This window comes from Notamacropus eugenii, chromosome 1, assembly GCF_028372415.1.
Source record: "Notamacropus eugenii isolate mMacEug1 chromosome 1, mMacEug1.pri_v2, whole genome shotgun sequence".
Lineage (NCBI taxonomy): Eukaryota > Metazoa > Chordata > Mammalia > Diprotodontia > Macropodidae > Notamacropus > Notamacropus eugenii.
Window position 1 is genome coordinate 564,429,186 of NC_092872.1, and position 27,313 is coordinate 564,456,498.

A 27,313-nucleotide genomic window follows, 5' to 3' on the forward strand; every position below is an offset into this window, starting at 1 on the left:
CGATTCAGTCACAGCCCTAATATAGTTGTTTAACCTACTCACACCCTCTTTAGTGTCTGTTAGCTCTTGTCAAGTAAAGTTCAAACCTGAAATGCCGAAATGAATCCCGAAAGCTGAGAAACTACGGATTTGGTCACTAACTAAAGCTGCTTTCGGTCTTCTATAGAGCAAGTCCCCCGAGTCCCACCTCACCCTTCCAAATAGAGATTTTAATCGACTTATTAAACGTGGAAGCAATCGATGAGCTCTTTATTTAATAGCCCCAAGATCTACATTTAGACATAAACAGATCCAGGTTCCTGGTAAACACTCTTCTCATCCTGTTACAAAGTGACAGGAAAGCAGTGATATAGTCTTGGGAAGGAGGGAGGGAGGGGGAGGGAGAGAGAGAGAGAGAGAGAGAGAGAGAGAGAGAGAGAGAGAGAGAGAGAGAGAGAGAGAGAGAGAGAGAGAGAGAGAGAGAGAGAGAGAGAGAAGAGAGAGAGAGATGTAAGGGGGGAGTTGGAGATCTGACGGAAGATACACACACAAAGGGGGATGAATATTTCAGAGGCTTCTTAACGCGTTTCTAATTAAAGACTTAGGCTTTTTAACCCACTTGGGACTTGCGCCTTACGTCTGCAGGAGGAAGAATGAGAAGTGGCTGAGACCCTGCCAAAAGGATCTAAGGGGAAAAACTTCAGGCAACAACACTCCCAGGGTTGCCAAGTGGACTTTTATTGTTTTCCACCCACTTCCAAGTCGATAATATCAGCCTGAACGCAGCCACCTCATGCACATCCTATAGCCTATATAAGCAGAGGCGGCACCGAAGCTGGAATGGAGTAGTTTGAGAATCCGGCGCATGCACAGGGGGGGGCCACCGGGAAAGTTTGGCTGCCGGTACTTGGGTCTGCTTCTGTCCTGTCTCGCTAGAACAAAATACAGTGGTCCGGCTTCCTTCAGCGACTCTCGGGGAAGAAGAAGCAGGTAACGCACCAGGTCTCAGCTAGAACTCCCCTCTGCTTTGGCAGAGTTCCGATTCCCAAGATACCAACCGGTTTGCAGGGGCGCCCGGCTATCATTGGCAAAGTGTCTTTTCCAGTGTCCCCCCTTCTCCCCCTCCCATCCCCAGCCACCCTGGGGTGTGGATTGTAGCGTGGGAGAGAACCTGGGGGATCCAAGCGGGTGCGCGATACCAACTCCAAGGAATCAGAAGATGGATGCTTGATGGGATCGCCCAAAGCTAGACGAAGGGGGCGGGTGGTGATAGAGTATAAGGCTCCTTTCACCCCCACCCTTTTCCGCCGCTTCTCCCACCCTCTCCCAATCTTCTACCATCCTTCCCTTTTATCTGTGCTTGGCTTTCCCCCCCTTCAGCATCAGTTGGTGGCTCCTGAACTGAACACTGTAGTCTCTAGGCACTGTGGAGGCATCAGCTGGCTGAGGCGGAGTTTTGCTGTCAGTACCGCCTGCGGTGGGTGCTTGGGTCGGGCACAGATTCGGGTTTTTTTTTCACTCGCTGTCCTGGTTTTTCAGACGAGATCGGCGTGTTAGCCCCTCAATCCCCCACTCCGTACATTTAGCTGACCTAGTGCTGGGTACCGGGGAGCACCGGAGACGGTTAATCAGTTGCGCGTAGGGCGCAATCTCAGCCACAGGAGCACCACCTAACTAGGGGAGAAATGTGTTGTTGCTCTAGGAGGTTGTCTCCCGACTTCAAGTACTGGGCAAAAGACTACTTTGGTCAAACCTCCCTGTTTTGGTATGCTTTGGCGTAGGGAGTGGGGAGGTGTTCTGAATGGGAAGTCGTGCCAGATAGATACAGGTTATTTATAGAACTCTTATAAAACTATCCTTCTGCACCTGGAGGAAAGGCAGAGTGGCGTGGAATTGAGAAGAGCGCTGTAGTTCGAATCATGATTCTGGCACTTCTTAGTTAGGGTGACTACGAGCAAGTCAAGTCACTTAGCCACGGCTCAGTGGTCTCGTCTTTAACACGGGCTGGTTACCACTTCGCTTTGTAAATCTGAACGTGATACAGACGTGTGTCAGAAAGTGAGGATCAATGAGCTAGGTACTACTCCGACTCCTTCATTTTACAGATAAGGAAAGTGAGGCCAGGAGATAGTAAAGTAATTGAGCGTTCGTGCATTTAAAGTGGCTACCCAGGTGTAGTTGGTGTAGGAAGGAAAAAGTGATCTTCAACGACAGATATTTATAGTGTGAGTGGGGGAGAGAGAGAGAGAGAGAGAGAGAGAGAGAGAGAGAGAGAGAGAGAGAGAGAGAGAGAGAGAGAGAGAGAGAGAGAGAGAGAGAGAGACGGACAGACGGAGAGACAGAGAGAGACGGAGAGAGAGAGAGATTTCGATTTCGATTTCCCGGAGAAACTAAGAAAATATCGTATTTATAACACTGATTTCATGGCGTCTGGTCCATACTAATGTCTGATCACTCTCCCAAATCTGCCTCCCAGAAAAGGCTGCCAGGCTGGGAGTCCCGTCCAGAAAACACAGGCAGCTTCCCACGAACTCAGTTGTGCGTGCGTGTGTGTGCGCGCGCGCGCGTGTGTGTATGTGTGTGTGTGTGTCTGTGTGCGTGTGTGTATGCGCGCGCTCGTTCGCCCTGTTAGACTTTTAAGGATGCCCTTCCCTCTTCCCCTCCCGACGCCTAGAGGGAATGTGGCTCCCTCCAAGCAGAGCGCTCTGGTTGCCTGAAACCTCTTTTCTGAGCGTGGCTCCCTCTCCGGAAAAGTGGGATTGGGTTCTGGAAAAGTGCAGCTCTGGGTCAGTCGAGGCCCAGATTCGCGCGGAAGCTCGGAAACGAGTAATTGCTTCCCCTCGCAAGGTGAACAGATTTTATCTGAGTCCTAAGAGGGGAGTGGAAGGAGGAGTGAATAAACAATCTGGGTCATTTGCACCATCCCCGCCCTGCGCCCCCCCCCCCCCCCCCCCCAAGCGCGTCCTTCCGTAACCTTCCTTTGCCCCTCACCCTTTTATTATCCTCTCACTCCCACCCAGTGACTTTCTTCCCTCCGTTTACCCCCTCCCCCTTTCTTTCAGAGAATTAGAAGCCCTGAGAAGGTGGAGAATTTTCTTTCCTGATTCACTGCTTACTTAACGCACTTCCCATCTCTGTGCTGATTGAAATGAGTGGACTGAGGTGTCCTGTTGTTCTGGGGCTGGCGCTGTTACTATTGACAGTGGGACCTTGCCAAGGGAGGACTGAACCCCGAGAACTCAAGGACAGGCAGACTCTCTTAAATTTAATCATGGAGATCATCCAGGAACTTAAAAAATACCATTCGGGGGAAGACAACAGATTGCAATTTTTCAGCAAACATGATTATACTTTGGGCAGGAGAGAAGTCACTGACTACGGAGTTTACCCTGATGAACAAAGAGTTGGTAAGTTAGCCTATCCATTTATACATACATATTTATCCATCCCAACAAGTTTTCTCCTTAAAAGAAAAAGAAAAAGCGTTGAGCTTTGTATAGCTGAATATAGCAAGAATGATCACATTTTAAAAATTTCACTTTTAAAAACTTTATCAACTTTTTTGTTGTTTTTAAATTTCTAAGTGGCCAAGCAGAGCCGCAATCTCCCTTCTCCCCGAGCCTCCCCACCCCCAATCTCTATTTTGTTGGAAGCTTTGCTGTTGAATTGGAAAGTTCAGCAGCATTTGACTGTTTTTTCTTTCTTTTCTTCTCTTTTTTTTAAATGTTTATTTAGCCAGAAAAAACAGCACCCTTTGAGATAGCAACTTTAAAAAAAGAGATTAGAAGGAAACAGTTACAGGTAGTGATAATTCCCTCACTTCCAAGACATGCAAGTTATCAGCACTATGAATTTCTGGACTGAAGTGTTACTTGTCCCTTTGGTTAGAAAAGCAGCTGCCACTGAGAAGAAAATGTAGAGTTCTCTTTGTGGCACTCTCCAGAGAGCCCATCCCATGGGAGAACCTCTGAGGAAAGCATGTAAGCTTTTAATGTTCTGTATGACACAATTAGGTCAGATATGATAAGGTCAATTTTAGACTCACTAAAGTTAGGAATAAATGAAGACTGACACCAGAGAGACTTCTAAACCTCAAAAGCCAATAGAATTCAGATGGAAATGCTGCCTCCTTGAACGAAATGTGGCAGGAACTGAACAGTATTTGTGGCACAAGAAATAAAGTGTAACAAATCACCTGCAATCATCACTAAGTCACCAGGCTAGAGCCAATAAATGAAAATGATTCAAGGTGACTAAAAAAGGGCACAAACAAAGCCTGGGACTAAGGCAGGATATCAGTGAAGTAGTTTCTCTTTTACTATCTGCTAAGGACCAAGTCAAATGGATAGGGGAGTAGGAAGGAGAAATGCAATTGACAGTTTTTTTTTCTGTGAATTTTATCTTCTGAACCAAACTACACTTTCTGCTCATTCATTTCAGACAGACAACAGGTATCTTTGTGCACATTTGAGTCTTTTACTAAATGGACTGTTTATAGATTATAAGGTGGTTAAGTGTCCAGAACAATGAATCTGTACTCAGGAAGCCCTGAGTTCAAATGTAGCCTCAGACACTTACTAGTTGTGTGACCCTGGGGAAGGAAATCACTTAACTGTTGTCTGCCTCAATTTCCTCATCCGTAAAATGAGAATAATAATAGCATCTAACTCCCAGGATTGTTGTGAGGATAAAATGAAAATATTTACGAAGTGCTTTGCAAACTTGAAAGCACTGTATAAAATATTATTACTGTTACTAGTGTTATTCCCAGGTTCTGTGCCCTAATTATTACAAATATTAGTTATTATTCCCTTAGAGCCACAGATTTGAGTTCAGAGGGACATTAGAGGTCACTGAGTACAATCTCTTCATTATGCCGATGAGAAAACTGAGGCACAGAAAGATAACTGACTTATGATCACCAGCTAGTATCTGAGGGAGGATTCTGAATCTAAGTCATCCTGACTACAAGTTCCATGGTCTATTTACTAAAGCATGCTCCCTTGTGTAAGGTGTTTCATAGAAGGGAAAAAGTGTAGTTTCCAGTTTGGGGTTTGAGAAGCAAGTGTCCATCCCAGGATTTTCAGATGTGTGGATCTAACTGCCTAAAAAGTAGAGCTAGTCAATCTGACATTGGCAACAAACTTTAATGCGCTGGCTTCATGGCAACCATCTTTATCTCAGTGTTTTAGGACCATATAAACACATGGGTGATTAACGCTGCTTAAAAAGAAATCTGTGAACTGGATTGGTCTTCATGTTGTTTAACATTTTGCATACATTAAAGGAGGCTACAGTATTTCTCATCACTTACACATTAGGAAGGCTGGTGTAGATGTGTAAGTTTGCCAACGTTTAAGAAATCTTAGCAACCTAAACCTGAAAGAAATGCTACTCTTAGATAATATGCTAAGGCGTTTCATTTTTCCAAACAGAAATTGTCCCCCGAGATTTGAGAATGAAAGACAAGTTTCTGAAACATTTAACAGGTGAGTTTTAATTGAATTTTTTCAACCCACTGACAGGTACCCTTATGACCTGATGAATTGTTATGGATGATTTTCTCTTTCTCTGTTCCAGGTCCTCTATATTTTAGCCCCAAATGCAGCAAACACTTTCATAGGCTTTATCACAACACCAGAGACTGCACCATTCCAGCATGTAAGTGCCAATGCCTTACGTTATTTAAATAGAGAAGTATATAACATATAAAGACTAGTTCTAGGAAATGGAGTGTGTATGGCTTTTGACTGAAATGGGCCTTTCTGTGTTTCTTCATGTTTACTGAGAAATGCTGCTTTGCTATGGTAGAAATGGACATCTAAGGAGTTGATAGGCTTAAAAAGGATCACAATGATAGGTAGTTAAGTATTAGAGCAAGTAGCAGTTTATGTAGGTATCATTGACATTTGGAAGAATTTATGAGCAGCACTTAGGAATGGGGATGAATCTTTGATTCATTCTCCATTTGTTTATGAATCCTGGCCTCTTGCCTATATTTGTATCTACTCGAATACGAAAACCAAACAAACGTGAAGAATGAATTACTAAAGTGGCTGCTGCCAAGTGCTGGACTCTAGGGTGTAAATACCAGAGTAACTGAACTGAGCCATTCCATTTGAACCGCAGTGGCCACCCCCACTGCCTTGTCCAGAACCTTCTCCCAGGGTTAGACATACCCCCGCCTCCTAGTACCTAGGATAAGCTTTTTGGAATTCTTAGTTTCCTGCCTGCCTTCGGCCCTAGGTCACTCTCCTCATTGGTCCAACTTTGAACTGGATCTCTATCCTACTGGTTCCTTTACATTGTCTAAGTGCACAAACTTCATCCCATGAACTTTCTTCTGGGATTTCTTTCCACACTCTCTACATTACTCTGACCCCTATTTTCATGCCCTTCTAAATTTCCCATGTTTTAGCAAATCACTTCCCTTTTCCTGATTCAAAATGTTTTCTTAGCATTATTAGTATGCATAATCAATGGTGAATAAATTCTACTGAGAAGTGTAGAACAGGAGGAAAAACACTGCTTCTGGAGTAAAGGGCTTGAGTTTAAATCCTACCTATGACTCTTTTAACTACCTGTGTAACTCTACTGTAACCCTGGTGGGGGTGGGGGAAGTGGAAGGCAGTCAGGGAGAGATTGGACATCCAAGAACTATTCCAGTTCTAGATCCATATGATCCCATGAATTAAAAAAAAAAAAATTAAAGTACAGGGAACCTAAAAACAACCCTGGATGCACACACTAGAGTAAAAATCACCTTTCAAACTGTTTTCAGAGAAAATTCAAAGGTGGTCAGATGGTCTGGTCAGCTGAGCAGACTAGTTAGTGCCCTGGAGGTAATCTTAGCAACATTTCTGCCAAAGCAGCCAGCTCATGGAAAGTGAAAGCATTTATTTTGCACAGCCTGCATAACCCCTATAAAGCAATTCAAGATGCATGTCCAAATGGCTAATAACCTATACTAGAGGAATACTTCCTATATCTATGCATAATTTTTCTTTCTTAACATTAGCACCTTCTGTTTTGGTTGGTCACCCCACTCTTATTATTAATATTAAAGTAATAGCAGTAATAGTAGTAGCTGACATTTATATAGTGTTCACTAAGTGCCAGGCACTCTGCTAAGCACTTTACAATGGTTATCTCATATGATCTGCACAAGGATCACAAGCCTAAGAAGTAGGTGCTATTATTATCCCCATTTTAAATATGTAAAAAATGAGGCAAATAGGGATTGACTTGCCCAGTCACATAGCTAGTAAGTATATGAGTTCAGATTTGAACATGTATATTCCCAACTCTAGGTCCCAGGTTCTATTCATTGAACCATCTATTTCTAAAGTCATGTGAAGTTGTGGTTAAAAAGCCAGTTTTGGAGTGAGGAAAATCTAAGCTCAAGACCTGTCTCTTGACTGACACACAGTCTAGCTGTGTGAACTTAAAAATCACTTCACCTTCAAAACTCCCAGGCAACTCTGTAAGGTCATCAGAGAGAAGGTGCTAATATGAATTAGTAGGGTGCATTCCCTCCATCTAATGAAATCAAAGTTCTAGAACAGAAATCCAAATACACATTATGTGAAAAATGTCTTGCAGTCATTGGTTCATAAAAGATCCCAGCTGGGATAGAACTTAAAACACCACTGATTCAACCACCTTATTTCACACAGAAGAAAACTGAGACCCAGAGAAGTAACTGATTTGTCCAAGGTCCCACAGGTAGTTGGGGCAAAGCTGGGACTAGAACCCAAGTCTACTGATTTCCAATTCAATGAGCTAGCCTGCCAAAACCATGCTTTTTTCCATTTTGCTAGCAATCCAGTTACCAGGATGTAAAAATCTTTGGGTAGTGACCAGGTTGGAATAAGAATTGAGCTCATATGGAACACAATATAAGCTGATTAGAGGGAGGCATCCTACTATTAACCTAGGGTTCTGTCTCCCCTTCCTTACTTCTTGGGACCAGTAGGCTGATCTTGAAGGTTGAAGACGTTTTTTTTAAGGACAAAGTGGGATGCTAAATTCTACTACACCTTCTATCACCAGAATTTGCAGTCCCAAATTTTCATGTAATTATTTAGCTGAGTCATGTCACACTGCAGTGATTATTCATCATAAAACAAAATCTCCCATTATATATGCAATGACTGGGATCCATTAAAACTTTATTGAGTAAGCAAGGTCCTCTTGAGGATCTGAATTACATGAAATGATTGGGTTTCTCAATGTAAGAACATCAATTCATAGCTGGCTGGCACACAGCCCTATGACCAACATTCTTTCCTACTATACATGAGGGAAGTGAGAAGGTAAGATCAGCTTCCTCCAATTTCACTGTAAAATCTCAGACCCCATGTTCTTAAACACACAGTTCCCCAAGTCTTAGTGATAAACTTTAGCCTATATAGCTTCTTTATACAGCATTTACCAGTCATTCTTCCATAATTATTATTTTATTAGATCTTCATAACAGGCCTGTGAGTTAGTAATAATATCAAACATTTCTAGTATTTTGAAGATTACATTAATTGTTTACAACCCAGTGAGATAGGCAGTATAAGTATTATTCTCGCTTCAAATAGGGCAAGTGAGCCTGAGAAGTGACTTACCCAGGGTCACATAGGTAAGTGGTAAAGACAGGACTAGAAAACACAACTCTTGGGGCCTCAATGGCTAGAAGTACTGCTAAGTTCCACCAACAGTTAATAAATCAATCAATACACTTTTATTAAGTACCTACTAGACATCAAGCATTCTGCTAGATGCTGGGGATACAAATCAAAAGTGAAATAGTACCTGCCCTCAGGGAGCTCACATTATAAAGGATACATGTTCACAGCTAAACTAAATACAGGATATATGTATACCTACATATATACACATACATACACATATGTATGTATATTAAAACAAATTCTACAGGAGAAAATGTGTAACCTTCAAGAATTAAAGCTAAAAGAGACCTTAAAGATCATTTATTACAACCCCAACCCCATCATTTTATAGGCATAAAATCCTGAGAGGCAAGGGAAGTAAAGGATCTTTTCCAAGACCAAACAGAAAGCTAGTGACCAAGCTAAGACCAAAATTTGGGTCTCCTAATGACCAGTTTAGTGTTCTTTCTATTAGAACTCTTCCTGATAGCCACAGGTCACCTAAGGAAATTGTCCAATGGTATGTCTAACTATATCCTAGCCCTTCTTGGAGGCAAGCTTGTTGGGCCCAAAAGCTCTGTTAAAACTGCCAGATAGACAAAGTATGGGCTACTAAGAGTGCCACTCAAAGAAATAGTGAGTATCATATCTCTCCTCTGGGGCAGTGTGAAAGGAAGAATAGGGCTGATCCAACATCATTGTAGCATACGCATTTCCAAAGACAGTTCAAATTTAAAATGCAAGATAAAGATTTGTGGGAATAGTGAGCCCTGGAGGATACTGGAAGGAAGGCTTAAGTAGGAATCCTGGTTTTGGCATTTACAAGTTGTATAATTCTGGGTAAGTCATTTAACCTTTCAATTGGTTTCTAATTTGTAACATTCACACATTCATTCAACAAACATTAAGTGTACAAAATGGGAGCAATCATATTTGTACAACCAATACAAGACTACCATGAGAATTCTGGAAACCTTAAAGCATTACAGAAATATGAATTATATCTAGTATAAATAGAATTATTATAATATTTTCAACAAGTCAAGTACTTTGTTTCTGGAGCCCAAATTATACAAGAATTTGAAAATTTAAAATTTAAAAACATTCTTCATAATCATTCTCATATACAATCTTGAAATATGGCTAATTTGGTGCTTGACAGAAGTAAAATTATTTATTTAAATTTGAAATTATTTATCCACAGTAAACTAAAAAGAATGTAGTATAGAATCTGGATCACCTGACTTAGGGAATTCAGTTTCCTCAAACACATGCTAAGAGAATCAAGTATCAGTGTTGAAGGACATTTTGTAATCTGGTCCAAATGCCTCATCTTACAGATGAGGGAAACAGGCCCAGAAATGTTAAGGACTTGCCCAAGGTCACACAGAGAGGTACTGAGATTTAAAGGTGAGAATTAAAACCAAGTTGTCTGACTCCACACCCAGTATTCTTTCCATTGTACCATGTTACCTCTAATACAGTGATAATCTATACTATACTCTTTATGTAGCAGTGTGTTACTATCCAACTAGCTATTTCCCCATCTTTAATAAATGTTATAGGTATTATATGTATAGTATGCTTGTTTACTCATTCAAATTATGAGTTCATTTGGCAAGGGCTATAGACTGTCTCATTTAGAAGCAGAATTGCACTTCTCTTTGAGAATTCATTAATTTATAGGCTAGTAATAATCATAATATCTATTAGCATATATTACATATATTATCTCATTTAGTACTCACTACAACCATGTGAAATAGATGTATTGTTATCCCCAGTGTACGTATGAGGGAATAGAAGTTAAATAGACAATTTGCCCAGGGTCATACAACTAGTAATACAGCTAGTAAGTGTCTGAGGAAGGATTCAAAATCAGGCCTTCAAGACTCCAAATCCAGATCATTGTCTACTAAGCCACAATGCTACTATAAGGCAAGGCTAGTTAATGACCATGTCACTATTCCTTTGTAGACTTGTGTTTTCAAATTCAAATTTCCATACTCTCAGGATACTAAGGGATCTCATTCCATAGTAAGCTTGTGTCTTTCTCCAATTGGTAAAATCACATTCCCCATGGGCAAAATGTTTGTAAATAGATGATTTGTTCCTAATTTTTTCAGTCAGTACAATCACCTGTCACTGCTTTCATTTAGACTCCTATTCCTGAAGTCTCTGTATGGAGCTACCCAAATAGGAACTCGTTAGCACCCATCTGCACTATTTTTATCGATAATAACCCTTCTCCAGGGGGTCTAGCTGATAAGTCTTTTTCTCCTCTCCTGTGAATCCCACATACTGCTACTAGAATCTTTTTTTTTTATGCATATATCTGATCCAATACTATCTTCACCTTCAATGGCTCTCTCTTGCCACCCAAGGAAAATTCATATTGGTGCTAGGCATTCAAGATTCTCTGACACCTGGTATCATTATATCTTTTTCGGTCTTTTCTCCTATCAATCCCCTCTATGTACTTTATACTTTAGTCCAAACTGAATAAATCTCTCCCCTAACATACAATATACAATATGTTTCTAGCTGTCTTTCCTTATGTTTGGTCATATGCCTAGGATCTTTTAAAACCCACTTCAAACACTGCTTCCTTCCCAAAGCTTAACCTGAATCCTACTGGTAACATCCTTCTCCTTCTCCCTGCCCCATCCCATTCTTGTGATTTTTATCTCTTTAATGCACATATCGTACATTATAGTTGTTGATCAAATTCCTAATAAATGCTCACTGTTGAAGGAAACAGTGCACTTGTTTTAAAACTTCTTTTTACATAGGGATATGGACTAAAAGCTAGGACTTCAGTGAACTCTAGTAAACAATGGAAAGGAAACACACACAAAAAAAGAGCAGCTCAGTGGTAGATTTTTTTCCCCCTTCATAGTATGTCATTTCTTCACTTCTGCCAGGTGAGGCAGAAGTCCCTCAAGTAATATCAATTATTAAATAAACACCTTAGCATCCATGACTGCATATGAATAGTGTATCCTCACTGTTCCCAAAGAAATTATATTTTAAAAGGTGGATACATATTGTAGTTATATAAAGGTTCTAGAGAACATTTAAGTATGTATTTTACCAAGAAAACAAACAGTCATGTCTTGGAGCCTTGCTCTGCTAATAGACCTATCTATGATTTACTTTCACTGTAGACTATAAAAGATGTGCCAGGCTTCTTACTCGGTTGGCTGTGAGTCCAGTATGTATGGAAGGATAAGGTAAGTACTCTGACAGGATAAAAATGTTGGACTGCGTACCAAAGCTGTGAGTCCTGTCTCTGGGACGTGAAAAATTCATGGGAGTGTAAAAACAATCATTTTCTTAGCTAAGGTTGGCTCCCTTTCAATAAGGTTGACAGAAGTATCTTCATCTTTCCAAATATTGGTCGTAAATACAAGGTACCCCCCCATAGGTCCACATTATAAAGAACCCCAGGCAGCTACTATGAATTATTCATAGGACGATTCATTTGGCACAGAAGATGTGTTAATAGGAAACAAAGCACATTAGCTAGTTAATTCCAGCAGTTGACTCAGTGTATAATTGAGGGTATGGCTGATTACACATTTGTGTTTCTATGTTCAAAACTTGGTGCCCATTCACTTCGAAGCTCTTGCTCATTTATTTGTATACATGAACGAGCATATGAATAACTGTACCCATTCAAGTTTGATCAAAGGAACTGACAAATGAATTCCACCATTATCCTCTTTCAATGTGGCGACCATATTTTTAATTTACTTCTAGTCATGACTGTGCTTTCCCAAGTTTTTGATGTGGCAACTAGTTTTCCCTTAACCTGTAGTAACAATGTGTTTCTATCAAGTTACAGCCACATATCTCAAGAACACGATTTAAAACTTTTACATTGATCTCTTAAAATCAACATATGCAATGACCCATCAATTTTTCCTAATTTTCATACCCACCTCCATACCAAATACACTGGAAATTTATCTTTGAAATAAAGATGTTAGAGTTGTAAGAGTCTGTCTGGGCAACTAAGTAGTACAGTGGATAGAGCATGGCTTGGAGTTAGGAAGACCTGAGTTCAAATCCAGCCTCAAACACTTAACTAGCTGTATCACTAAACCTGTTTGCCTCACTAGATCATTGACAAAAAAGCGATCCAATGGAGAATGAAACAGCAAATTTCATTTGGCAATGGCAAATGGCAAAAACCACTCCAGTATTTTTGCCGAGAAAACCACATGGATAATATGGTCCATAGGGTCATGAGGAGTCACACATAACTGAATGACCAAACAACAGAAGAAGTATGATACCCATTTCACTTTACTAATGAGTAATGTAGCTCAGGGGAAGTTAAATCATTTGCCCAAGGTCACAAAAATAACTTAGTGGCAGGAAGGGGGCCAACCTCTTGTATCAGTGTTATTTCCAGAGATGCATATATTAGAGATGCACAAAATCTTACAATTATTTAGCTTAACCCCAATTTACAGATGAGGATATCAAGGATCATATCCAACATCACATCAAAGTTTATCAAGGTTTCCTGACTCTTAACCCAGGGTTTTTTCCACTATGCCATACAGCTTTCCTAAATGAGGATTAAAGCAAACAACTTAAATCTCATTCAAGACTTTCATATTTAACTTCAGAAACATACCAGTTTTGCTAAGGACAATATAATCAAATGTAGGAGAAACTGCTGTGACAGTTTTTTAAATCAGGGGAGGGTAGAAAATTGTGATTACTTGGCAATTTATGTGTACTGATTTCTCTCTAAATCTTCACTTGCATTCTTTCTTCATTCAAAGTCTACTATATGAAGTTCTTTATACTAGGCAATAGAGAGATACCAGGAAAAATAGAAAAAGGCTTCTTGCCCTTCAGCTTCTTACAACTATTTTAGCAATAGGCTATCAGGGGAGGGGAACCTATGGCCTCAAGGCCACCTGTAGCCCTCTAAGTCCTTAAGTGTGGTCCTTTGACTGAATCCAAGTTTCACATAACAAATCCCCTTAATAAAAGGATTTGTTATATAAAACTTGGACTTAGTCAAAAGGCCACCAGTTCCCTATCCAAAACCCCTGATGCAGCTAGATAATGGGCATTTATGAGCATTTCGAGATTTGTCAAATGTTTTATGCGCAGGCATTTGATTCTCACTGGTAAAAATAATTATTATCCTCAATTTCTAGAGGAAGAAACTCAGTTTCTAGTAAATTAAGTTACCTACCCAGTGACACTGAAATAATATATGTGGGAAGACAGATCTGAATCCAGATCTCTGCTGGTCCTATTACACCATACTGGCTCTCAACATATCAGGATATAGAGACAAATCAAATACAAGTTATGATATAAAAATCACAAAAAAGAGGGAATGTAAAATGGCTAAAAAAAAAAAAACCAAAAAAAGAACTGGTTGGGTGTGAACTCTCAGTATCACAGACAACCTATAAAGTTCATATACTGCAGGACAGATATTGCTTTATGCTGAGAGGAAATTTTGTTTTGTTTTTTTACATACAGTATGCAATGATAAAGAAATCACAGGGCTAACCCCAAACTAAAAAAGCAATACAAAAGGCTGTTGAATTAAATAAGAGGCTCTTTCTAGGATTGATCAAGGAAGGATTTATTGGTGGAAATGACAGCTAATCTACGCCTTAAAAAAATGTGTAAGCATCTTAAGACATTTTTCTAAGTGTTACTGTGTAGTTAACTTAGGCTTTTGGAACTAGACAGAGAAGCCTCACATATTAATTTTAAAAAAAAGGTAATTTTCACCTGAGATCCACTGACCTATAATCACTGAAGTGGATATTTCCCTCATTTAACTACACAGACTTGAGTATATAGTTGGAGGTACTAAGGGAAACACAAGTCTATTATCTATAGATTTTTCATATAGGTAGTCAGACATTTAAAACTAACTTGAATAAATAACACATCTGAAAGGCTAGGGAGGAAGTCAACAGTTTTTTTTTCTTTAAATTACTTCATTTTAAACTTAAATACTAAAACTTAAGAAAAAGAAACACTGTAAACTTAAATGCAAAATAAGAAAAGGGGCGGAAAGTATTGCCATGTGAACTTCAGAACAAAAAAGATTTAAAATATGCAGCAATAAATTTCCATTTCAAGAAAGCCTATATAAAAAATACTATTGCATTGTGTTCTGAGCTGTTCATCTTTTCTTTGCTTCCTTGTGAGTTTTCTTTTCTCTGCTGTGCACTTTTTACTTTGTTTTTCCCCTTTCCTTCTCCCTTCCCCCAAAAAGTCTACAACTAAGTGCAGATATATATACACATATATATTTTATATATATATGTGTATATTATATATACACATGCATATGTAATATACATGAGTTCATATACACATAAACATACACGTACACACAAATACAAGTGTATGTACACTTACATACACATACATATGCTTAAATATCTATGATCATACTCATACATAGACATATAGTCATATGCATTTATGGAAGACTTCCATGCTTGTTTGTTCTGTTTCTTTTTTTTTTTAATTAATTTATTTTTAGTTTTCAACATTCATTTCCATAAGATTGAGTTCCAAATTTTTTCCCTATCTCTTTCCTCCCCCCCCGCCCAAGACACCAAGCATTCTGATTACCCCTTCCCTCAGTCTATTCTCCCTTCTATCACACTCCTCCCTTTCCCTTTCCCCATCTTCTCTATGGCAAGATAGACTTCTGTACCCCTTTACCTGTATTTTTTATTTCCCAGTTGCATGCAGAAACAATACTCAACATTCGTTCCTGAAACTTTGAGTTCCAACTTCTCTCCTTTCCTCCCTCCCCACTCATTCCCACTGAGAAGGCAAGCAGTTCAATATAGGCTATATATGTGTAGTTGTGCAAAAGACTTCCATAATAGTCATGATGTGAAAGACTAACTATATTTCCCTCCATCCTATCTTGCCTCCTATTTATTCTATTCTTTTGACCTTGTCCCTCCCCAAAAGTGTTTACCTCTAATTACTCCCTCCTCCCATTTGCCCTCCCTTCTGTCATCCCCCCCACCCCACTTGTCCCCCTTCTCCCCTACTTTCCTGTAGTGTAAGATAGATTTTCATACCAAATTGAGTGTGAATCTTATTCCCTCCTTAAGCCAAATGTGATGAGAGTAAGCTTCACTTTTCCCCTCACCTCTCCCCTTTTCCCCTCCATCAAAAAAGCTTTTTTTTGCCTCTTACATAAAAGATAGTTTGCCCCATTCCATTTCTCCCTTTCTCCTCCCAATATATTCCTCACTCATCCCTTAATTTTATTTGTTAGATATCATCCCTTGCTATTCAACTCACCCTGTGCCCTCAGTCAATATGTATATAATCACTCTAACTACCCAAATACTAAGAAAAGTTGCAAGAGTTACAGATATAATCTTTCCATGTAGGAATGTAAACAGCTCAGCTTTTGTAAGTCCCTTATGATTTCTCTTTCGTGTTTGCCTTTTCATGCTTCTCTTGATATTTGTGGTTGAGAGTCAAATTTTTTATTCAGCTCTGGTATTTCATCAAGAATGCTTGAAAGTCCTCTATTTCACTGAATGACCATTTTTCCCTCTGAAGTATTATACTCAGTTTTGCTGGGTAGGTGATTCTTGGTTTTAATCCTAGTTCCTTTGACTTCTGGAATATCATATTCCAAGCCCTTCCATCCCTTAATGTAGAAGCTGTTTATCCTGATTGTATTTCCACAATACTTGAACTGTTTCTTTCTGGCTGCTTGTAATATTTCCTCCTTGACGTGGGAAATATGGAATTTGGCTACAATATTCCTAGAAGTTTTTCTTTTCAGATCTCTTTCAGGAAGTGATCGGTGGATTCTTTAATATTTATTTTGCCTTCTGATTCTAGAATATCAGGGCAGTTTTCCTTGATAATTTCATGAAAGATGATATCTAGGCTCTATTTTGATCATGGCTTGCAGGTAGCCCAATAATTTTTAAATTGTCTTTCCTGGATCTATCTTCCAGGTCAGTTGTTTTTTCCAATGAGATATTTCACAGTCTTCAATTTTTTCATTCTTCTGGTATTCTTTTGTAATTTGTTAGTTTCTTATGAAGTCATTAGCTTCCATCTGCTCCATTCTAATTTTTAAAAAACTATTTTCTTCAGTAAGCTTTTGAACCTCCTTTTCCATTTGGCCAATTCTCCTTTTTTTAAAAAAAAAAGTTTACTTTTAGTTTTCAACATTCATTTTTCACAAAAATTTTGAGTTCCAAATTTTCTCCCAATCTCTCCCCTCCCCCACCCCAAAACACCATGCATTCTGATTATCCCTTCCCCCAATCTGCCCTCCCTTCTGTCACACTCCTCCCTTCCCTTATCCTCATCTTCTCTCTTCTCTCGTAGGACAAGGTAGGTTTCTATACCCCATTATTTGTATTTCTTATTACCCAGTTGCAATTCTCCACATTCATTCCTAAAACCTGAGTTCCAACTTCTCTCCCTTCCTCCCCACCCATCCCCACTGTGAAGGCAGGCAATTCAATATAGGTTATATACGTGTAGTTTTGCAAAAGACTTCCATAATAGTCGTTATGTAAGACTAACTATATTTCCCTCCATCCTATCCTGCCCCCCATTTATTCTATTCTCTTTTGACCTTCCTCCCCAAGTGTTTACCTCTAATTACTTCCTCCTCCCATTTGCCCTCCCTTCTATCATCCCTCCACCCCACTTAACCCCCTTCTCCCCTACTTTCTTGTAGTGTAAGATAGATTTTCATACCAAATTGAGTATGCATGTTATTAGAGTAAGCGTCACTTTTTCCCTCACCTCCCACCTTTTCCCTTCCATTGAAAAAGCTTTATCTTGCCTCTTTTATGAGATAATTTGCCCCATTTCATTTCTGCCTTTCTCCTCCCAATATATTCCTCTCACCCCTTTATTTTTTTAGATATCATCCCTTCCTATTCAACTCACCCTGTGTCCTCTGTATACATACGTATATACACATACACACGTGCGTATATGTGTATAATTCCTCCAACTACCCAAATACTGAGAAAAGTTTCAAGAGTTACAGATATTATCTTTCCATATAGGAATATAAACAGTTCAACTTTAGTAGGTCCCTTATGATTTTTCTTTCCTGTTTACCTTCTCATGATTCTTGTGGTTGAAAGTCAAATTTTCTATTCAGCTCTGGTCTTTTCTACAGGAATGCTTGGACTAAGTCCTCTTGGACTAAGTCCTCTATTTCATTGAGTGACCATTTCTTCCTCTGAAGTATTGTACTCAGTTTTGCTGGGTAGGTGATTCTTGGTTGTAATTCTAGCTCCTTTGACCTCTGGAATATATTTCAAGCCCTTGGACCCCTTAGTGTAGAAGCTGCTAAATCCTGTGTTATCCTGATTATATTTCCACAATACTTGAATTGTTTTTTTCTGGCTGCTTGTAATATGTTCTCCCTGACCTGGGAACTCTGTAATTTGGCTACAATATTCCTAGGAGTTTTCCTTTTGGGATCTCTTTCAGGAGGTGATTGGTGAATTCTTTCCATTTTGGTTTTACCCTCTGATTCTAGAGTTATCAGGGCAGTTTTCCTTGATAATTTCTTGGAAGATGATGTCCAGGCTCTTTTTTGATCATAGTTTTCAGGTAGACCAATAATTTTTAAATTATCCCTCTTGATCTATTTTCCAGGTCAGTTTTCTTTTCCGGTGAAATATTTCACATTGTATTTTTTTCATTTTTTGGTTTTGTTTTATAATTTTATAATTCATAGTTTTTTTTATAATTTCTTTATAATTCACAAAATCATTAGCTTCTCTTTGTTCCATTGTAATTTTTTAAAAAAAATATTTTCTTCATTGAGCTTCTGAACCTCCTTTTCCATTTGGTCAATTCTGCTTTTTAAAGCATTCTCCTTCTCATTGGTTTTTTGGACCTCTTTTGCCATTTTGGTTATTAGTCTATTTTTAAAGGTATTATTTTCTTCGGCAATTTTTGAGCGTCCTTTAGCAAGTTGTTGAGTCACTTTTCATGATTTTCTTGCATAGCTCTCATTTCTCTTCCCAAATTTTTCCTCCACCTCTCTTACTTCATTTTCAAAATCTTTTTTGAGCTCTTCCATGGCCTGAGACGACCGCATATTTATTTTGGAGGTTTTGGATGTAGAAGTCTTGATTATGATGTCTTCCTCTAATGGTATGCACTGTTCTTCCTCATCCAAAAGGATGGAAGAAAATACCTGTTCACCAAGAAAGTAACCTTCTATAGTTTTATTTTCTTCCCTTTTGGGGGTATTTTCTCAGTCAGTTACTTGACTTTTGAGTCCTTTGTTAAGTGAAGGGTATACTCTTGGGACCTGTTAAGTTCTCAGTTCCTCCAAGGTGGTACAATCAAGGGAGAGGAGTTTATTCCTCTCCTGGCCTGCACTCTGGTCTGGGAGCAACCACAAGTTTTTCTGCCCAGGATCCTCTCCAAAGCCTTCACCAGCTCCACCAGGCCACGCTCCTTCTCACCCCAGGACCGGCACTCAGGGCTGTGATGCAGATCAGTAGCTCAATTCCCCCAAGGTCTTTAGGCTCAGTGAGGGCTCTTAAAATGGATGCTGTGCCACTATGTGGCTACATGAAATCAGGTTGATTTAATATAGACCCAATGCTACACAATAACACAAAACAGCCAAGTGTGGTGGCTTTTTAAAAAATTTTTAAACTCTAACCCTTTGCCTTAAGCAGCTATATTTTTAATGCGAAACTGATTAGATAGTCGAATTTGGATTTTTGGTGTTTTTTATTATCTGGGCACAACGTTTTGCCAAGGAACTTTTAATATTGGTAAACCACAATGATCAAATTATGACAAATTTAAAACTGTCATAAAACTCAAATACAGTCAAACCTTGCTAATGTCGACATGAATCAATGAAATGTCTAAATCACAGAGTATTTGAAAAGAAAGTTTCCTCTCTTTCATTTAAGTAGAACAATTGCAGCTTGTTATTCTTCAGTAATTCACTACTATCTAAGATAATAATTTATGCAATGAGGCCTCTTTGTAGTACCTGAAAGCCTTATGTTATCTTGAAATATTCCCTCCAGACAATGAGAACTGTTAGGTGGAAATTCTGACTCTGATACTACTAGAATGACTGTATAAGTCACTTCAACCAGTCTCAGTGTGTTCATATGTAAATTTAGGAAGTTGAACTGGATGATCTCTAAAATCTCTCCCTTCTAGCTCAAAAGTTTTATTTATTACCTTATTTTAATCATTAGGTTGCTTACCAAATTGTTCATTCATAGACAAATACACGGTACAGTGGAAAAAGTGCTGGATTTGGAGTCAGAGGACCTGGTTTCAAATTCTGGCTGTTACTTAGTACAGGTATAACTTTCAGAAACATAATTAACCCTTTGGGACCTTAGCTTTCTTCCCACTGCTTTGAAATCACCCCAAAAAATACATACTAATGGATCCTGATTTAATGAGTTACTGATGTAGTTAAACAAGCACCTAAACCAGAGGTATTGAACATACAGCAGCAAAATTCCAGAGTGCTCCTGAATCAGATAAAAATGTAACTGGGAAATATTTATCAAAAAAAAAAAATACAACAGAACACTGACAATGTTAAGATGTGGTTTTCTAAGTCAATGTGTCCCATGGGGATCTTTTTATATAGCTTAGTGGCTCCTATATTTGACACCACTGATCTAGACTCAAGACTAAATGCTTACCACAGGGCCTGGGATATAGTGGGCACATAATAAATGTTTATTGATTGACTGATCATAGATTTAGAGTTCTAGGATCTTTAGTGGTCATTTGGTCCAATTCCTTCACCTTTAAAATGAGCAAACTGAAGACCAAAGAAGTTAAGTGATTTCACAAAGAGAGTCAGTAGCACAGTCTGAATTTAAACCTGCATCTTCTGACTCCCAAATTCAATGTTCTGTTCCAACATTTTGCTTGTCTAAATGTACTGCTATTGCTCAAATGGAGTTTGTCTAAGTATTCAAATACTTTTATTTAAAATAATGAAAGTGCATTTTTCTAAAATCTATTTTTCACCAATTTCTCTGAAAAAAGACATAAAAAATGGTGATAGTAGCACCCAGAGGTATTTTCCAAAAACAAAATGGTAAAATAGCTTTAGGTACTATCACAATATAAGTTCTGTTAAAAATTTCTAGGAAATCTTGTAATGTATCAAAACAATCTTATGTTTTTTATCCTCTATCTGAAATATATTCATGTGTGTATGTGTGTATATACATACATATATATGTATAAATAGCCTCATTAAAGACAGCAGAGAGTCAATAAAATTTATTTTTCTATTCCCCACAGGGGACAGAGCCATAAAGCAGCAGAATGCCAAGAACCATGAGAAGTGCCTTGGAACCTAACAGGGAAATCAAACTCCATACCTTTATAAACATATTCCATTGTGAACAAGAGATTTATTTTTGCAGACTGACAGACTCTTCCATAATTCCTTCAACTTGTGTTTTGTATATTGTCAATACACTTGTACCTGCCAGTTCTACTTAATACTTTCTTTTAAAATAATGTTAACACTCCTCTTTCTACATGTAGTCCTCTTAAATGCTGAATCAGGATTCGGCCCAAAGAATATCGTTTTCTTTACTGAAATGGAAATTTCAGTGAGCATTCTTTTGAAATATAAGAATTCACAAAGTAATCTGTTATAACAGAATATGATGGTGAGGTTTCATGATAATTTACCACTTTTCTAATTTTCCTGGAGCCTAGTTTAAAATTGCATGAAAAACACAAAAGAAAACTGAAAAAAAAAATATATCTTGGAGACAAGAGGAGTATGAATTTGTGTGTGGGGAGGAAAGTCAACCTAAGCTAATTTTTTTTTTTTTTGTATAATACCTGTATAAAACATTCCAGCTAATGTGCAATATGTAAATATTGTAAATAAGCATAAGTAATAAATGAAATGTTTGGTATAGTATACTGTTCTTATCATGAGTTCTTTTCACTCATAGCATGTTCAATACTGTGAATACAAGAATTTTAATATCAAATAATCTTAATGATAGTAATACCATGGAGTAAGTAAAAAAATTAGAAAAAAGGAAGAAAACTAAGTAGGATGTCTTAGAGTCTCAAACCACAAGTAACAAAATTAACAAATGGTATTCTTATAAACAGCTATTATATACTCTAGGCATAGTTTCTCAGGAAGGTAAAATAAATTAATAAAGAACGTGAATAAGATTAATACAGTAGCAAATACTGCAAGTGCTACAGCATTTACTACTCTTCACAGAGAAAATTATAAACAACTTTTGGGACCATCAATTTTAATATACTTCTTTCTAATTCCTTCCAAGTAATGAAAATTAATTCTCTTCCTAAAGGTTTTTTCAAGTTTCAAGTTATGCCATGTCAACATGCAAAATATAACTAAAGTCAGTCAGTCATAAGATTCTAGAGGAAAGAAAGCTCAGCAACTTGATTAACATAATTTCACAGAAGAAGGAAAGCTCTGAAGTCATCAAGCCCAACCTCTTATTTACAGATTTTAGCCATGTCATAATGCTAGTCATTTTCAAAGCTGAGACTCAATTCCAGTTCTTCTGACTAGAGTCTAAAGCTGTATACTTAAGACAAGGAGAATAAGAAAGTAAAATAATAAGAGTTAACACTAATATAGTTCTTAAAGATCTGTAAAGCAATTTACAAATATTAATCTCATTTTATCCTTGCAACAAAGCCTGGGAAGTAAATGCTATTATTATCGTTATTTAATATAAAAAGAAACTGAAGCAGAGGGCCATCAAGTAATTTTTCCAGGATCCTCTAAGTAAGTGTTTAAAAGGTGGATTTGAACTCAGGTGTTCTTGACTGCAATCCAGCACTCCATCCACTGTGCCACCTAGCTGAATCTAAATAAACATCAATTTGGGAGTATAAATAAATTACTAAAAAACAAAAATTCAAATATTTAATTTTAAGAAATCATCTATCTGCAACAACTTACAGCAGAGACAACATGTACTTCAATTTATGGCTTTAAAATTTATCATTAATTCCAGTGATTTTAATAATTTAACCAAAACAAACAGACAGGAAGAAAAAAGAGGCCTATGAATGTTTCTATAATGATCTACTTTCTATATCAATGATAGTGGAATGACATTTTAAATTTATACTTTAGTACCCAGGTGGCAACTGCACTTAAGAAAATTTTCCAGAAGAACATCTGTATGTGAGCAAATATACACAGGGGAAAGCCATGACAAAGGGAACGAGGGTTTAAAGAATAAACTTATAAAGCACCTCAAAGTAGGGAAAATATCCAAAGAATGAGAAAAACAATCAAAAAAGAAATTATAATTATCAATCCACAAGCCCATTTTATCATTTCTTTAAATAGCCTAATAATACACAAACAGATAACCTAGATGAAAATGAGAAGGGGTTTGGGGGGGTAGAACCAAGATGGTAGCATGTAGGCAACAACTCAGCAGAATTCATGCTGCCAGAAATTGAGCAGAATTCTTTAAAAATTACCATCCTAATAACTTTAAAATAAGACCTCAAATCGAATTCTGCAGTGACAGAGACAACAGTAGCTTGGGGAAGACATTTTTCTAGCCCAGAAGGTTGACATGAAAGGTCAAAAAACACAAGCACTGGCAGCTATGGGGAAGCAAAGTTCCTTCCTAGGTAACAGACTGGAGCATAATCCAGGATAACACTGAAAACACATCTCCTTGGATCATATCACCTTTGAAGCACTGAAATTTACAGTCCTAGAATTAAGACTGTAAGAACTAGTGCTAAGAGCTAGTCCCAGAACTAGCTCTAAAAGCAGCAGCACAACAAAACTTGAAGCTGCCCCTTCCAACCTAGGAGAAGACCTAACTTTAACATAAAGTTAAGAAAAAGGCTGGAAAAATGAGCAAACAGCAACAAAAGAACCTGACAACAAAGAACTACTAAGATGACAGGAAGAATCAAGATACGAACCCAGAAGACACTGATAGCAAAATGGCTACAAGCAAAGCCACAAAGAAAAATGTGAATTAGACATAAGTCCAACAAGAATTCCTAGAATCCATCAGCAAGCATTATCTGCAATAGGGATAAAGTAGAAGTCTTCCAAATAAGGTCAGGGTTATGAAGCAAGGATGCTCATTATCATCACTGTTCTTCAATATTGTACTAGGAATGTTAACTATAGCAATAAGACAAGAAAAAGAAATTGAAGGAATTAGAATAGGCAATGAGGAAACAAAACTGTCACTGTAAATAAATCATCACCATTTCTATATATTACCAACAAAACCTAGCTTCAAGAGATAGAGAAATGCCATTGAAAATAACAGCAGAAAATATAAAATACTCAGGAGTCTACCTGCCAAGAAAAACTCAGAAACTTTATGAACACAATTACAAAACATTTTTCACACAAATAAAGACAACTAAAGTCAAAATAACAAAAATAAGAATTCTATCTAAATTAATTTATTTATTCTGTGCCAATCCAATCAAACAATCAAACTACCAAAAGCTTATTTCACAGAGCGAGAAAAAATAATAATAGTGACAAACATTGGAGGAGACAGGGAAAAACTGGGACACCAATGTACTGTTGGTAGAGATATGAACTGACTCAACTGTTATGGAGAGTAATTTGGAACTATTCCCAAATGGCTATAAAACTGTGAATACCTTTTGACTTAGCAATATCACTACTGAATCTGTAGCTCAAAGAAATTTAAGAAAAAAAAAGGACTCATACATACAGTTCCTTTTGTAGCAGCAAAGAACTAAAAACAGAGGGGATGCCCACCAAATGGTGAATGACTGAACAAGTTATGATATATGACTATGATGGAATACTACTGTGCTATAAAAAATGATGAGCAGGATGCTTTCAAAAAGAAAACCTGGAAAACTTATATGAACTGGCACAAAATGAAGTGAGCAGAATCAGAAGATTGAATATAGTAACAGCAATACTCCATGAAGATCAACAGGGAATGGCTTCACTATTCTGATCCATAAAATGATCTAAGACAATTCTGAAGGATTTAGGGTGAAAAATGCAATCCACCCCCAAAGAGCAAACTGATAGATTGTGAACTCAGATTAAAGTATAGTTTTTTCATTTTTTTTTCCTGCCTTTTTATTTTTGCAACATAACTACTTTGGAACATTTTGCCTGATTTCACATTTATAACTGATATCACATTTCCTTCTCAATGTGAAGGGTGGACAGAAAAGAGAGTAAGAATTAAGAACTCAGAAAAAGTTGTTTTTTTAAATGAACCTAAAAATAATTAATATTATAAAAAGAAAATGAGAAAGGAATTTCAGAGTTTTAATATATTTATCAATTATGATTTTTTTTTCCTTTTTTTGTCTTTAAAATATAATTTGTTATATCTGATAAATCTCTGAGAGGGGATAAGGAAAGGATCCTGGGGTAAACTATTATGATGTAGTAAGACAAAACTTCAATAAAAATTTACTTAATGGTTTTCACAAATGATTCACATTTTCAGTAAGGATCTCTTCAAATACCATGCTCTCTATGCATGTAAGAATTATATAAAGATGCCTTGCCACAGAGCTTATGATTAGTGATCCTCTATTAATATTTAGTAGAGGGATAAAATAGGAAGACATAAGACTCAGTGATGGCGTCTGTCACTGTTAAGCAGGAAGTCTCATAGGAAGTCGATATGAAAGAAAAATTCCCTAATGATGATTCCAGAGACCTGTTTGTAAGTGAAACTATACTAATTTTATGGATCCCTGGAACAGGAACTCCTCAAGGAGATTCACAGTAACAAAGCAATATATAGCTAGGGTAATATATGCAGTTAGATAGAGACCTGAATTATTATTTTAGTACTTAGGTCTTAGATAGCTACTAAAGACAGATAATGATCTGGGATGAGAATTTAATACAGAAAGAAGAGGCTAGATTGCATTTAGGAAAATGTGCAGTGCTTCAACAATCTCAAGACCCGCTCTCCCCCCTTTTTTCAAATGAACATGCTATAAAGTAATGACTCACTGTAACAAATCATGGAACTCTATAATCTTAGGAGAAAGGCCGCAGACTGATCAAAGAGTAGTGCAAAGAAATATGATAGCTTTAAGTTGGGTTACAGAGAAAGGGTCAAACCTAAGCCTGAAGAAGACTGGAAACATGATAAGGAAAACAAACACAGCTCTCCCAAATCCTTTCATACCCCACTGGGAGATATTACCAGACACAGGGATAGGGCATCATCAACAACATTTGCTGGTTTTATCATATTTTCTCTCTCATTCAATTCTTTTCCTCTTCTCATAAGGCGGTTTCAGAAAATTACTTTGCTTTTTGTGGCCTCAAAAGAAATGTCTTAACCACCTCCTCTAAAAGTGAGAAATTTTCATAGAAACTTCATGAATTACGTGAAAGTAATTTCCTTATACTTTTTACTTCCTAGTTTCAGAGATCACTACCAACACATTAGGATCCATATCAACAGAAAGAAAAATTTTCTTAAAAAAATGAGTTAAACTTTTTTCATTTAATTGACAACATAAAAAAGTAAGGGACCAGACCTATATCTTAAGATCTTTTTGCAAATTTCTGTTTATTTTTAAAACAATTAAATTTTGTGAAGTGTCCATATGAATTAAAGAGCACAACCTCTTCAATGTGATATTATACATATCCTACAAATCTATTAAACATTTATGAATGAAAATCTATTAACACACCCCAAATTTCTCTAGATACTCTATTTTAATCATATTGCATCATATTATAATTACTGCTCCTTTTGATCCCAAATGTTCACTTTATTTCATTACCCATGTTTGTGTATAGCTGAAGTTTCAGGTGATGTTGAAAGCAAAATAACTTATCTCAAACTGATAAAACAGAAGTCTACAAGATATAAAATAGTAAAATGCTGTTGTTCATTTGTTATAAACCTAAAATTTGAGGGAGACAATGGAAGTCAAAGGAAAATTAAATTATTTTTCTTTAAAACAAAGTCCATATAAACAAGGTGTCCCAAAAGCTTTAATGACTTAAAATTCTAGCAACATTTTTGGGACCCCCTGTATAAAGATCAAGAGATTAATTAGGTCCTAAAGAACAATTACATAAGTAACTTCCCCTTATTCCCTCACTGTAAAGAGTAACTATATAAAATTCACATTACAAACTTAACAGACAGCCAAAATATTGAGATGGTAAAAGATGAACAGAAAGGATATTTCTTCTTCATTAAATTGCCATCAAATTACTGCTAAAACACTAAAAACAAATTTTTCTTTAACTACCTACAATGATCTCAGTTATTTTCTATTGTCTTCTAGGACATAAAGGTAAATGTTTTCTTTACCTGTTAAAGATCCCAATTAGACATAAATGAAGCTGTAGTAAAGTAAAACTCTATCAAACACTTTTAATAAATGATTGTGTTACTGAGGTATCTTAGTTTTCACATGCAAATTTTAGTTTGTTCCACTATATAACTCATTGTTAAAATCTGAGGCACAGACTGGAAGTTCTAGCTAGTTTCACAAATACAACTGATTTAGTCAAATATTCTTGCTTCAAAATTATTGACTGATTTTCATTACCTTTTAAAATTAGAACATATGTGAACATTAAATAAACTGAAGAAAAAATGATCTCAAAA

The 27,313-nt window shown here is 37.3% G+C and overlaps 1 protein-coding gene across 3 annotated transcripts; it reads left to right on the forward strand.

Annotated features, from left to right (window-relative positions):
- The first annotated feature begins 429 nt into the window (after positions 1 to 429).
- On the forward strand, positions 430 to 21,603 carry ALKAL2 (ALK and LTK ligand 2). 3 transcript variants are annotated; one of them, XM_072634335.1, is made up of 6 exons: positions 430 to 969; positions 3,042 to 3,386; positions 5,415 to 5,468; positions 5,560 to 5,640; positions 11,807 to 11,872; positions 20,967 to 21,603. In XM_072634335.1, exons 2-5 carry the CDS (start codon positions 3,128 to 3,130, stop codon positions 11,869 to 11,871), a joined length of 459 nt encoding a protein of 152 aa, XP_072490436.1. In that variant the 5' UTR covers positions 430 to 969; positions 3,042 to 3,127; the 3' UTR covers position 11,872; positions 20,967 to 21,603. The 3 variants fall into 3 exon arrangements, with proteins under 3 accessions (XP_072490436.1, XP_072490439.1, XP_072490437.1); XM_072634336.1 differs by lacking the exon at positions 430 to 969 and adding an exon at positions 2,645 to 2,826; XM_072634338.1 differs by lacking the exon at positions 11,807 to 11,872 and having other exon boundaries at positions 450 to 969.
- The last annotated feature ends 5,710 nt before the right edge of the window (positions 21,604 to 27,313 follow it).